Source organism: Peromyscus maniculatus, chromosome 11 (genome assembly GCF_049852395.1).
Source record: "Peromyscus maniculatus bairdii isolate BWxNUB_F1_BW_parent chromosome 11, HU_Pman_BW_mat_3.1, whole genome shotgun sequence".
In the NCBI taxonomy this organism is placed as follows: Eukaryota; Metazoa; Chordata; class Mammalia; order Rodentia; family Cricetidae; genus Peromyscus; species Peromyscus maniculatus.
Window position 1 is genome coordinate 22,057,295 of NC_134862.1, and position 14,400 is coordinate 22,071,694.

A 14,400-nucleotide genomic window follows, 5' to 3' on the forward strand; every position below is an offset into this window, starting at 1 on the left:
AAAGATGGATTGGGTATCATGGAATTTTATACTATCACTGAGTACCTGTGAGAAGTGAGGAAAACCCAAGTGTGAATGGTGCTGGGGGCTGCTAATAGATTTAAATTGGAAATTGCTAAATTCTTGAATTTCTGAATGATGTCACACTCTCAAGTTGGTTCTTAAACTGAACACTACAAACAAGCATTTCTTTTCTAATGATGTATTTATGAGTAAAATGTTGAATCATACAAAGAACACAAATTAAAACACTAAAAAAAAAGCTGTGTGGGAGGGGCACAGCCCTATAAAGCCAGTCATTAGCTCGTCTGCACTGTGCCAGCTTTCCAAGGAGCATTCCCTGCTGTCAGCTGCGCCCTGGATAAGGAGGTAACAGAGTGCTTCAGTAATCCCCGGCCATCGCTAATGAGTGCAGCCTTTCCTTTTCTTTCTTCCTTCATAGTAATATTTTAATATATTGGCCTGTGTAGAGGGTGAGTAAAAAATGGAACATGTTTTCTTTTTAACTTGTTTAAGTAAAGATATTTTGGGTTAAGACTCAAATTAAATTTATGACTGTTTAACTTTGAATCTCATGAGATAGCAAATGCCTATGTATCACTAATATAACTGAAATTGAAATGTACATTTATTGTACTTTCAATTTTAGAATTATTGAACAGGTTACAATATGTATATTTTATAATTGCTATTGTTTTGATAAAAATTAGACATAAAAAGCTACAAATATTAAAATATTTATATTTAAGCAACTGAAATAATCATTACATTAGATAAAAATAAATGACATTCAATTTTCACCTAAAATAAGCAGCCTGAAACTATAAAAATTAAGTAGCAATTTGGGTCAGGACCATCTACAATCATAATATATTTATTTAACTTAGTTCAGTAATGAGTCAATTCTGTGAAAGATAAATATGAAATAAATTAGCTGATGGGCTTACTGAGGTAGCAATTTAATCTCTAGTGAGCAGATAATTATCCATTATGAAAGCTATCAACTAAAATGTTGCTCCGAACTTCTGGGAAACTTGTTTTATTTTTGATTGGATGTTTTCTTGCTACTATTGTTTTATCTTAGTTTTCATTGACTTTTGAAATCAATTTAAAAGCATTTTCATTATGTGATTATATATAAAAATATATGAAATGCTGTAGCAAAATCCACCTTGTTATACAGACCTGTCATGGAGATGGAGTGTGGCGGGTGGCAAGGCGGTGGCACCTCCCGAATTCATCACTTCTGCCAAGTTTCACTCGGGCATTTGCCAACTTGTATTGCAGGAACCAACAGAAAGAGGAGAGAGCCCAGCCCAGCAGATAATTTCCATTCATTCTTACTAATGTTAACAATAGTGTCATATTTGAAAGCCTATGGAGTTCTATGGCTTATTATACTGTTAGGAAGCTCATCACATGTGTGCTAGTTTGGAGAGGTTGTGGTACTAACATCATGCCATGACCTCAATTTCATACATAAGATCTGGGCTTGTCTGAGAGCCAGGGCATACTATGTGGATATGTATACTAATTTGAAGCTTTCAAATATTATTTGAAGAATTTGTAGGAAAACCATAGACTCTGAACTGAATTAGTCCTGAAATATCTACATCTTCACATTTTCATTACTATAGCAGAAATCCCAAAGGAGATAATGTATGTGATTATTTACACTAAACAAAACGTAGCAGATGTAATTAGATAACTGCACTAAACCTATCAACTATTATTTTATGTAAATGTAGTTAAAAGCACATCATTAGGAAATGTAACTGCAGGACAAGGGATGTTACTCAGATGGCAGAATGCTTTCCTAGCAAGCATGAAGCCCTGGGTTCAATCCCTAGGACTGTATAAATCAGGCTTGGTTGCACACATGTGTAATCTCAGCCCGTGGGAGTCAGACAAAGGAGGATAAGAAGTTCATGATCATTCTTGGCTCCCTGCTGAGTTCAAGGTCATCCTCTCTAATACAAAATAATTCAGTTTGCTTAGTTCAAGTTTTTCTTTTTTGGTTGAACTGGGTATCTGAACACAGGTCACTGCACACCTGGTCCTGACTCATGTCCTTGGGTGGAGATGAGTTTTTAAAAAAGTAAATAGATCCATGACAATTTTACTTTGCTTAGTAACGTCTGGTTCTCTGTCAAATTACCCGGAGTCCTAATTTAGTATTAACTGCCTTTGCTGGTGATCGGCCTTGACTCTTGCATCCTGTTAATGCCTAAATGACTGACTGACTTCCAGACTGAGGAGCAGGAGCGATCAACACGTACTCTCCGGGCTGGATCTCTTATTTGAATTGTCACACAGAGTCAGAAAAAGATTTTATTCATAATTTTTGAATAATTTATTAAGGAAATCTGTGCATGGGGTCTAATTAATTAAGTCACTGGAGGAGAAGTTATTTTCTGACCTGCCTACCTTAATCTGGCATCCATGATGAGACAAGAAGGAAAGTAATACTGTTCTCTTTTAAATTAATAAACTTTCTAGGAGGAATGCGGACTTGCTACTTTCCTCTTTTTATTTCCTCTTTCTAACATTTCTCAATATAGAACTTCCGTAACTCTGACAGTCATAGTGAAGCCATGCATCAGCCTGTCAGACGTTCAGCTGCCTGGAAGTCAGGGGCTTCCTGTGGCAGATGCCAGCCTGTGCCCTGCAGCATCACAGTGAGCTGTGGGACCGCACAGCAGTTGCCTAGCCTCCAGCAGCTTTAGAGAATGCCCTCTGTGAGACAGCCAGTCTTACCCACCTCTGAGGGTCACTACAAAATTTAACAAAAGGTCCAGTGAGACGCATAGCCTGGTGACCTGAGCTGATCCCCAGAACCCATGTAGAAGTGGAAGAAGACTGCCTCCATAAAGTTGTCCTCTGACCCCCACATGGCCCCATGACCTGTGTACCTGTGCTCACACTCATGTGCCCCCGTCCCAACAGTAATAAGTTAAAGGAATACAATTCAATTTATTATTTTTGTCGTTACAAAATGCAATTGCATTATGTTAGGAAAGACGAATTTTGGAGCAAATTCTCCACACTTTCACAACACTTCTGTAGACTGTTGAGACAGTAGCTACAGACTTGTTTCATCCAGGGGTCTCTCACTACTCCCCCGTTCTGGGAAGTCTTTGTCCCAGAAGGTTTACAGAGAGATGAATGCTGTCATTGTCATATTTATATACTTTGGTAATTATAGGTTATTTTAGATTATGATGAAAGAACAATAGAGAAGTCGGAAGATGGTGACTGCCCAGCATCTCTTCCCACACACACACCCTTGGGTGTGTCCAAACATCCAGCTGCACACAGAGCCTTAAGTCATGGAAGGCATGCCTGTCCTTTTTTAGATAGCTATAAATTAAGCGTGTTGTGCAATCCCGACGTGTTGGATTACCCCTGAATTCCTGTGGGTTTGTGTGACAGGAGAAGTGAGTGCTAACGTGAATTCCCCAGTCCACAGGAAATCCTTTCAGAACAAGGCTGAGGCATGTGAGGCGAGCATATGGTGGGGTGGTAGGATCTGGATGCAGATAGCAACCCTCAAACAAGCCTACGCACATCTAAATGGAGAAGTTGAAAGATTGTCTCACCTGAACTCAAGGCTATGTACACGTGGCACCCATTTGGATATGTGTGTTGTATTCTGCATATGCACATATTTATATGTGGTGTGGGTATGTGTGACATGAATAGTGGTGAAACGTGGAGGTTTAGAGTGACCCTGGAGGTCACGTTCCCGGCTTCAGTGTCCTTTCCCACTCTTTGTTATTGAACGGCATGGTCAACTGGCTTTTGTGCAGTACCAATTTCTTCCTTTGTACAGGACGAGCAGATCTTTTCCTCACGGGATTTCAGGGAGGGCTACATGATTTCAGAAGTAAAGTGTGTAGTACAGTTTGGTGTCTTCAGTCTGCTGGGGGTAGAGAGTAAGAATTAAATTGAACGTTACTGTTATTGCTATTCCTATTATTATATGAATATCACAAAGTGTCATTCCTTATTATAAAGTTGTTCATCATATCTTCATGATTGGCTACATAGTCCACAGAGTCTGGGGAAAACAGAAAGTGCGGGGTTTCTTGTTTAAAATGATTCAGATTTCAAAATGGTGACAGGGAACGCTATACCTGGGCACTGGAGCTGCACAGGGTTTGCGGCTCTCAGGTAGTGTGAACTTCTCTCATTTTGTCCCATGGAGGGAGGACAGGAAGGGAGCCATGGGCGGGACACAGCCTAGATCCCTCTGCTGACCTCACTCACGAGGCCAAGCAGTCACTCAGAGCTCCTTTTCTCTCCTCGCCTTCCTTCTAGAGTGAAACAATGGAAGAGCTTTCCACAGCGAACGCCGTGTTTGCCCTCAGTACCCTCAGGTGTATAGAAAAAACAAACTCTGCCCAGAATATCTTTTTCTCTCCGTGGAGCATCTCATCCACCTTGGCCATGGTTTTCCTCGGTGCCCGGGGCGACACTGAACAGCAGATGGCTAACGTAAGTTTGCTTTCAACCTCACACCAGAATCCAGTGTTTTCTGAATTGAATTGTAGGCTTGCTCTTGTTTTGTGCTCAGGTCATCTTGACTCGGGGAAAGCAGGGGTGGTGGCAGGATTGTCATCACCAGCCATCACGACACAGGTTCTGTAAGTTTAAACCTACAGAATGTCCGAATCAGGAAACTCCTCTGCTGCAGACGGCAGAGGGTGTCAGCATTTCTACAAGGATGAAAACAGCAGCTGTCGAAATCTTCATTTAATTCAGGTCGTGCTCACACTTGGCAAAGCAGGTGTTTTGTGTGCTCCACTTCACTTGGTTTTGAGTCAAATATCACTATACAGATGAGAACACTGGCAACCTGTCCCCAAGAGCACCCATGGTCCCCTAACTTCCAGCTGAGGCTCTCTCTTAATACAGACATTGTGTGTGGGGTTTGTTCCCTTTCTTATAAAGAATGTCTCCTGATGGTCTCAAGCCAGGGTCATAAAGAAGAAAAAGGCACTGTAGCTTTGATGAGCATACTCACAGAAACACATAGATAGATATAGCTTTAATGGGCTTCCCCACATTGTCCACCAAGAAACTGTGTTTACACAGTGGGACTCGACACTATAGGTAGCCAGTCCTCAAAATCAATGTGGACAGCATGTGAAGCATCATTGCCAGGGATTTATGTGTCAAAGTTTTGTCTTCTTTACTTGATGAATGGACAGAGATTCACACAGGGGACCCTTCTCCAGACTTTAGAACTACTTAAACTACATACTGCAGTACACCTAAATATTCATACAAAGAGTTACAATTTCTCATGATCCTGTTACTTGCTAGGTCAGAGACTTGAATGTGGAAATCATATAATTAAAATTTCATTGCATCCATATGCATGCAAATATTAAGAATGTATGCTCTGAGTACAAGCATGCATTGTGCTTTCAGTCACACCAAATTGCCACTGGCTCCTTCCTGCTTTCCCACGAGAACTGTGTCTGAGCATAAATACGTTCTTCTCAGGAACATGGTGACCCTCTCAGGTGAGCCTCTTTTCAAATACACAGTTCCTCTCTGGGTTGGTGTCGGTTTGAACATCATGTCTTACAACAAAACTCAACTGTTCCACCCTCATGGCAGCAGAGTTGTGTCACACTTCTTCCTCTCTATTGTCTTCGCCTTGAAAACCCTAGCAAACCGCGTGTTACAAAACCATAGAAAGCGTTAGTGCTCTCAACTTGTAAATGTAAAGGGCCAGGAGGCGCGATACAGCCAGTGTAGAAGTCTCAGATGAAGTGCTCTGGGTTAAAACGATTTTGATACTAAATGAAAAGTTCTCCTAGTGGTCACTCTAGACAGAGATAGGTTTCCTGAATCAAGAAAGTTCTTTCAGCATATGGGATTGTGCAATTTTCTTATAACTCTGTTGCATGAAGAGATTTTAAAATTCATGCGCTAACTTGATTGGTTTCTAGATAAAAAGAAATAAAATTTTCTTTAGATTAGGGAAGAAGCATTGGCTGTAACAACAGCATGGTGTTTCCTGCCTCTCTCCTACATTAAACAATGGAAGACTTATATGTGATAAATGTTGTCATTGCCCTCAGCTGTGTATAAAGGCATTAAAATCCTGAGTCTCATTTTCTCATCTATAAAATGGGAAGGACCGCCTATAACTTCCAAGGTAGCAGTGAAGATGAGAGAATGTGTGAGGCGTCTAGAAAAAGTAATTACAGTGATAGGTAATTCTTATTAATTCTGATTATAATTCCTAAATGACCTTTTTGAAAACCTCTCAGGAACTTACATCACTCAGTATCCTGTCAAATGGATGCAATGATTATCATATTCATTTTACAGATAAGAAAACTAGGACATCAGTTAAGAAATGGTAAGCTGGAAGGTGCAATATTGTTATAACAGAAGGAGGAAACAGAATAGAATGGGCAAACCCCTAGAGAGCCAGAACTACAGGAGATCACTGTGCAGGCAAGAGATGCCTGCCATGATGTGTTTAGTATGAGCCTGTGGTCCTGCCCCAACCAGGCTGCCTCTTTGAACCTCTGCATGGGCCAGAGTCACCTCACATTCCCATTTTAAAGAGACACCACTCCCAGTGAAGTTTTCTGGGATTCAGGGAGGCTCTCTTCCTCTCCAGGAGAACCCCTGCTTAAGGGTCAATTGCTTTTGAAGGAAGGAAAACCATAAAATCTGTACAGGAAATGTTTCTTCTTTCAGGGAGAGAGAGGGGGGGGGGGACAGAGAGAGGGAAGACCCATGGCATGTGACTTGGCGAGCAGAGAAAGGTCCCCAAATACCTACACCTTTCCTTCTTGTCTAGAAATTCACCAAGTAGCTAGATATAGTTGCCTGCTTCCTTACAAAGCTCCAGTTATGGGCCAATTTACAAGTTGATTTCCTCTTCACCAAAGGCCTCAAGGGGGAAGTGTTCAGGGTCAGAGGTTCCCAAAGACATTAGAGGTAGGGACCCTATGAGTCTGAGTCTGGAAGAGTAAGTTGGGCTGGTGGCAGCTTGTAGAGAAGGGACCTGAGATAGCTTTTCAGAAGCCAGTCTTTACCTACTGCCTTCACTGGGCTTTACGAAACTGCATACTCACAGTGTATCAAATACTTGTAAATTGCCCCCTGACATGGGTATTAATTTCTCTCTATTTGCATATAGTGTGTGTGAATATCTTATCTGGGGTAATCCTTTTTACTATTAGGTTACTGATGTTCATGTTAAGGCTCACTATGGCTTCTAACTTTCCTCGGCTTAAAATGTATTTATTAGGAAAGGCTACTTCAGAGAAGAAGAAATGGGTTAGTTCTATTATTTTCTTTAAATATTAAAAATAAAAAATAAAAATACAGTATTAAAATATTGGTGTTTTTTCAAGAAATTTTGTGGGCTGGATGGAATTTAGATAATTCAGGGTAGATTTTATAAATCATCTCATAATAACATTGATTTCTAAAATGTCCAGTGTCGGAGTTAGAATCAAGTACTTCATGGATGTTTGTGACAAGAAAGAATGCCTGCGCTTATCTGCCACATACAAAGATGGAGAGCCAGACATAGCAGCCTCCAGCGCAGTGGTTCTCAGCCTTCCTAATGCCTCGACCCTTTAATACAGTTAGTGTCTCATGCTATGGTGACCCCCAACAATAAAGTTATTTCCTTTGCTTTTTCAAAACTGTAATTTTGCAAGTTATGAATCGTCATGCAAACATCTGTGTTTTCTGAGAGTCAGGTAACCCCCGTGAAAGGGCCGTTTGACCCCCAAAAGGTTGCAACCACAGACACGCTGATCTAGAGGTACCCGAGCCAACGGCTTGAAGTGAAGTAACTCTGCACAACCATGTCGTCACTCTTCCTGATTCTGACTGCAGGTGCTGCACTTTAACAGAGTTGGTGGCTATGACATCACCACGGGAACCCCAGAGAACGCCAACGGCTGTGATTTCACACAGCAGATACAAAGGAAAAATTATCCTGATGCTATTTTACAGGTACCTGGGTTGGTTCTTTATATCTCTTTTGTATTCTGTCTCTAGCAGTTTCTTGACTCAAAGTCATAGTTTTGAACTGAGAAGGAATGTAGCAGAATTCTCCCATCCATAGGAAGAACACCCAGACTTAGTGCTGTGATAAATATCCTAAGGGCATCCAATAATGAGGAGCAAAGCCAGGCAGCATCCAGGCTTGGCAAAGTTTCAGCAATGGTTGTCCCTCAATCCTATCACATTCTTCTGACATATGTATATAATATATATAATATTGTTCATATGTCAGAGTACTTATATATAATAAATTATTTATTCTGAAAGTGTTTTTTGCTATGTTACAAGAATGTTTGAATATGTCCACAGGTATGGATGGAAATTTCACAAAGAAAAGAGAGTAATAATCATTAAGATGTGGTGAAGCATAAACCTGGTTACTGCATGAGGACTGAATGAATATACCATGTGCTTATAATCTATCATCTACTTGTCAATAATCTATCATTTGTCTAGCTATCTATTATTTATTATCTACCTACATATTATCCATATGCATCTACCTACTATATACCTATCATCTGTCTTTCATCTACCTTTAATTATCATCTATCTGCCTATATCCACCTACCTGTCATATCTATCTATCTATCTATCTATCTATCTATCTATCTATCTATCTATCTATCTATCTGTCATCTTTCTCTCGCTCTCACTCTCTATCTGTTTCTATCACCCTATCATCTATTATCAACTTATTATCTGTCCATCCACTTCTCTCTATTATAGGTAGTAAATCTATTCATCCATCTATCTATTATCTATTATACAAAGTAATACCTTTATCCCATGTGCTATCCCCTTAAAATCAGCTGCCTAGTTACATTAGAAAAACTGTGAAAGCGTAATCTATTGGAAACCAATTTACATGGCCATGGGCATGACTAGATTATGGGACACGCCTCCTGAATCCTCTTTCCTGGTACACTGGTGGCTCACCCACCCATCACTTGGTGTTCTGTGGGATAGAGGAGGTAGAGAAAACCTCTGTGATGGTTTCTGAAATACCAGAGATCTCTGTCTTGTACTCTAGCTCAGTTGCTATTGTGACTAAGTCTGTCTGTCATACCAATTATAGCCTCCAAGCTTAGCATTTGATCTCTCATTTACTTTGTGAAATTTTAAAGCTCTGATCTTCTTCTACAGAGGTTACCTTGTAAAATGAGAACTTACTAAGGATATATAAATTTTAGTAACATTTCACTAGAGTTTCATTGAGAACTTCACAACTGACAAGTAAAATTACACATATGCAGAGTGCATGAGGTAATGTATCTATAAATTGTGAAAGAATTACCACAATCAAAGAAACACATTGACCGCATATGTAGTCACTACATGTGTGTTTGGGGGGAGATAAGTCCATTTAAATATATTTTTATCACAAACTTCAAAACCAGTACAGTCTCACTCATTATACTCCTAATACTGTGCTTTAGATCCTCTGAGTATATTTACTTTGCAAAATAATGAAATTTCCTTAGAAACACCAGAGTTTACAAACATCAAAGGAAACTGTCTTTCTTCCAGGCATTGGGGTTTCTTATTTCTAATGAATACAATCTATAGACATGGTAGAAGTCTACAATAATTAAAATGTACTTTTATAGCCTTCCTGCACCACATTTCTATACATGTTTCTGCTTTTTCGCCCCTATGGGGCATTGAAACAAGCTTGACTTGAACTTGCTGTGTTGCCATGGTGAGCCTTGAACTTAGTATACCCCTGCCTCTCCTGGGATCAAAGGGGGAGCCATCACTCCAATCTTTTTGAACAATATTCATATAATTTTTTTCCTCTAATGTATTAGAAAAACATGCATGGGTACAATATTTTATTGTTGTGGTGAGAGAATGTTATTGCCTCAGGATTCTTTAGTCACTAGCACTGTGTTATAAATGAAAAAATCATCTTTCTTTTCAGATACAAGCAAGAGAGAAAATCCATTCATCCTTCAACTCTCTCAGCTCTGCAATCAACACATGCTCAGGAGACTATTTATTGGAAAGTGCCAATAGGCTGTTTGGGGAGAAGTCTGCTAGATTCAAGGAAGTAAGTGAAGCTTGTAACTAGAAGGGCTGTTTCAACACCAGCAGTGAGGTCAATTTCAAACCACTGCTCCACAATTCCTAGGAGCAGAATCAGAATTGCCAGCGGGTTTTTCAGGCTGGCCTCGCCGTCTCTCCCATCTATCAGTCTCTGCCTTTCTGTTGAAGGTGTTCCACGCAGAGATCAACACATTGTGACAGTGATGTGACTGCTCTCCCTAAAGATATAACAGCTGTTCTCCTCTAGTCCCCCGGGCATACTTCTGTTCTTATTCAGCGTCTTTAAGGCAAAGGGCAGAGAGAGTTGGCGCGGGAATGTAAGGCTGGACATTATCCGAGAAAGTAAAACAGTTCCCTGGGTCTCCACGCTCCCCTCCCTGGTCATTTCCCCTCCCACTCCCTCTATGTCTCCCTGTCTTTGTTGGAGCCTGTTAGTCATCACACCTCCTTTATTCAACATATGCTGTGTGTAACATTTGGTGTTTTGTTATGTTAAAGGAATACATACAACTCAGTAAGAGATACTACTCTGCAGAGCCCGAGGCAGTCGACTTCCTGAAATGTGCCGAGGAAGCAAGAATGAAAATCAACTCCTGGGTCAAGACTCAAACCAAAGGTAAACTTAAAATGTGTCCAATCAACTCTCCTTCACCTCCTTCTGAGTTGAATTAGTCTCAGACTACGGAAAAACTTTGGAAAACAATATAAAAACTCCTCCAAATATTATAAAGATTTATACTTTATATGCAGTATTTATAGTTTATTTTATTTTTTTTTATTATAAAACCTAAACATGAATTGTGTTCTCTGCAGGTGAAATTCCAAACCTGCTACCCGAAGGCTCTGTCGATGAAGACACCCAGATGGTACTGGTCAACGCTGTCTACTTCAAAGGAAAGTGGAAAACTCCATTTCAGAAGAAACTCAAGCAGCTTTATCCTTTCCGGGTGAACTCGGTATGAAATAAAATGCATTTTTCTAGCATTATTTTAGAGCTTCAGCAAAGGATACAGAAAACATAGAAACTGTTCACTGATTTTCCTACAACTTGCTAGTTACAGTTTATGAATGCTGGGCATTGGCTCTTTCAAACTACTGAATATCATTCAGTAATTCCTAAGAGGTCTGGATTGAAGTGAAGACTATGGCTTTATAATTTATGATTATGCTTCATAATTCCACTTGCCTGGACTTAAATGTTGGTGCTACACTTACACTATGACTTCATTTATCATCCATTTGTTCTGTTTTTGATCTTTAAAGCTAGAATAATATATAGTTCAAAAGGCTATTGTGGATATTCAGTAGAATTTATCTAACTTCCTTTTTCACTTTAGGCATTACTAATTATTATTATTATTATGGTAATGATTATAACTATTATTATATATCTTACTAAATATTGGTTATAAAGTTAAAAAAGCCATTAAGTTTGAGGATCTTCTCTAAAAATATCCAAATAGTTTGCTGTGTTGATTGAGGAAAATGTATCTCCTTAGCACTGAGGCAGAAACAGTTAGTCTTTTAGTCTTGCTATAAATCTCTTAAACATCTGAGAATTGACTTTCCTATTTTACTTTTTAACACTATCAGCATGAGAGCATACCTGTTCAGATGATGTACCTACGTGAAAAGCTGAACATTGGATACATAAAGGACCTAAAGACTCAGATTCTAGAGCTTCCTTATATTGGAGATATCAGTATGTTCCTGTTGCTTCCTGATGACATTGATGATGCGTCCACTGGCTTGGAGTTGGTAATGCATTACATTTTCAACTGTTTTAAAATCTGGCAGCATATTATCGTTTACTCAAAATGAGCATCTATGCCTTGGAAATAGTGTGTAATTTGTTGATAGAACAGGTGCTACTTCACAAAATTTCAAAATCTTAAACTTACATTGTGTTTGCTACCATCATACAAAACTTGTCCTGTCTATTAAATTTTAAACATAGTAAAGTCATTTAGTTGCTTATTTTATTATGTTTTTTAATTGTTAAGATTATAATTACAATATCTCTCCATTCTCTTTCCTCCCATCAAACCTCCCTTATACCCTTCCTTGCTTTCTTTCAAACTCATGGCCTGTTTTTCATTAATTATTTCACATGTTTATATACACATGAATATAAATATGTAGTCTTAAATACAGCCTGCTCAGTCTATAATGTTACTTGTATGCATGTTTTCAGGGCCAACCATATTGGATGACTAATTGGTGTGCTCTTCCCTGAAGAAGACCACGTCTGTCACTCTCAGGATTCTTTAGTTGCCTGTAGTTCTTTGTGTGGGGTTGAGGCGTCATTTTCTTTTGGATTTTTTCTATGTTTTACTAATTGCTTGAGAATCTCATACACGGATGTCATTGCCTTGATAAGATTCAGTCCTTACTCTCTGCCCTTCGACTCCCTCCAAACCCTCTCAGCACTTGAACCTTACTGAGTCCATTATGTACTGACAGAATGTGTGTGGATGTAAGACTATCCCCTGGAACGCAGACAGCCTGTTAGCAGCCCTATCCATGAAGAAAACCAACTCTCCCTCCTGTAGTAGCCATCAATATTTTTTGGATATCAGGGTCATTGCACACATGAATTCACAGAATCATAACACAAACCCTGCAAAAGATCAAGACAGCCAAAATAAGCGTTATGTATAGAGAGGGGCTCATGAATCCCCACCTCTGACAGAGCAGTAATTGGAAATAATATGAATATATATTTTGAGGTAGGGTCTCACTATGTAGCCCAGGCTGGCTAGGAATTCACTTATGTAGTCCAGAATGGTCTTGAACTCACAGAGATCTACCTACTTCTGCCTCCAGGGTGCAATAATTGAAGCCAAGCACCACACACTCAGCTTTGCAACTGATTTTTTAAATGTTATTTGTTATCATTTTTATGCTTATGGCTATCTTGGCTGCATGAATGTCTGTATATCACATGTATGCAATGTCCATGGAGGCCAGAAAAAGTATTGAATCCCCTGGGACTGGTACTACTTAAGGTTGTGAGCTACCATGTGGGTGCTTGGTGTCAATCTTGGGTCCCCTGGAAGAGTAACCATGGCTTCTAACCGCTGAACCATCTTTCCAGCCACCTGGCAATTGATGTTTATCATTAGACTTTGAATTACTTTTCCTTCTTTCTCAAATTCACTTTTTTTATTTGTTCTTTATGCTTCACAGCTGGAAAGTGAAATAAACTTTGATAAATTCAACAAGTGGATCAGTAAAGACACAATGGCTGAAGATGATGTTGAGGTCTACATCCCTCAGTTCAAACTAGAACAACATTATGAACTCAAATCCATTCTGAAAAGCATGGGCATGGAGGATGCCTTCATTAAGAACAAAGCCAACTTCTCAGGAATGTCCCAGAGGAATGAACTTTTTCTTTCTGAGGTGTTCCATCAAGCCACAGTGGACGTCAACGAAGAGGGCACTGTAGCTACTGGTGGCACCGGAGCAGTTATGACGGGGAGAACTGGTCACGGAGGCCCGCAGTTCGTGGCAGATCATCCCTTTATTTTCTTTATCATTCACAAAAGTACCAACGTGATATTATTTTGTGGTAGATTCTCCTCACCTTAAAAAGTGAAGACCTTATTTATAAATTGTATTTTGTAGCATAAACTATCAGCCTCACAATTGTTTCTGCGAGTGCCAAAAGTTTAGAGACTCTGTTAGACATTTCTGTGCTTCTGCTATACACTAAGTACAAAAATAACCGCGCTGCTGTCAATGATACTTACAGACATGTCTATTAATTTCTTTGTTTCTTAAAACCAGATAATGTCTATTTGTTCATCCTCATTATTGCTTTGTCTTTATAGATGTAGTTTTTACAGTGTTATTTATTATTTATATAATGGTAGTTTTACAAATTATTGTCCTCTGTCTAAAGAAACTAACACTGAAGACAGGTGATCAGAAAATTTTCTATTTGAAGAAAAGCAACCATTTGATCTAATAATGAAGCAAAAATGGGAATCCTTACATGCTCTCCCCTAATAACTACTCAAACCAAAGCACTTAATAAAAGGCATCAACATGTTATATTTCTATCCTTGTATGTCATATGTGTGTGTCTGCAACTCATCTGTAATTAAGAATATGGAATAAGTAAGCAGCTTACTTACCCACAGGTATTTATTGTTCTCTATTAGTTATGTAGAGCACATTACTTATCAGTCCTTGTTTGTTAGTCTTCTTTCCATTACTGTAACAAAATGCCTGAGATAATAAAGTTGAAAAATTTATTTTGTCTTATTTTAGAAGTTTCAGTCCGAGGTTGGT

The 14,400-nt window shown here is 39.2% G+C and overlaps 1 protein-coding gene across 2 annotated transcripts; it reads left to right on the forward strand.

Annotated features, from left to right (window-relative positions):
* Positions 1-315: 315 nt before the first annotated feature.
* On the forward strand, positions 316-14,168 carry Serpinb2 (serpin family B member 2). Of its 2 annotated transcripts, none has more exons than XM_006993698.4 (8): positions 316-473; positions 4,321-4,497; positions 7,882-8,001; positions 9,977-10,105; positions 10,600-10,717; positions 10,915-11,057; positions 11,695-11,859; positions 13,291-14,168. In XM_006993698.4, exons 2-8 carry the CDS (start codon positions 4,330-4,332, stop codon positions 13,693-13,695), a joined length of 1,248 nt encoding a protein of 415 aa, XP_006993760.1. In that variant the 5' UTR covers positions 316-473; positions 4,321-4,329; the 3' UTR covers positions 13,696-14,168. The 2 variants fall into 2 exon arrangements, with proteins under 2 accessions (XP_006993760.1, XP_042113818.1); XM_042257884.2 differs by having other exon boundaries at positions 322-369.
* The last annotated feature ends 232 nt before the right edge of the window (positions 14,169-14,400 follow it).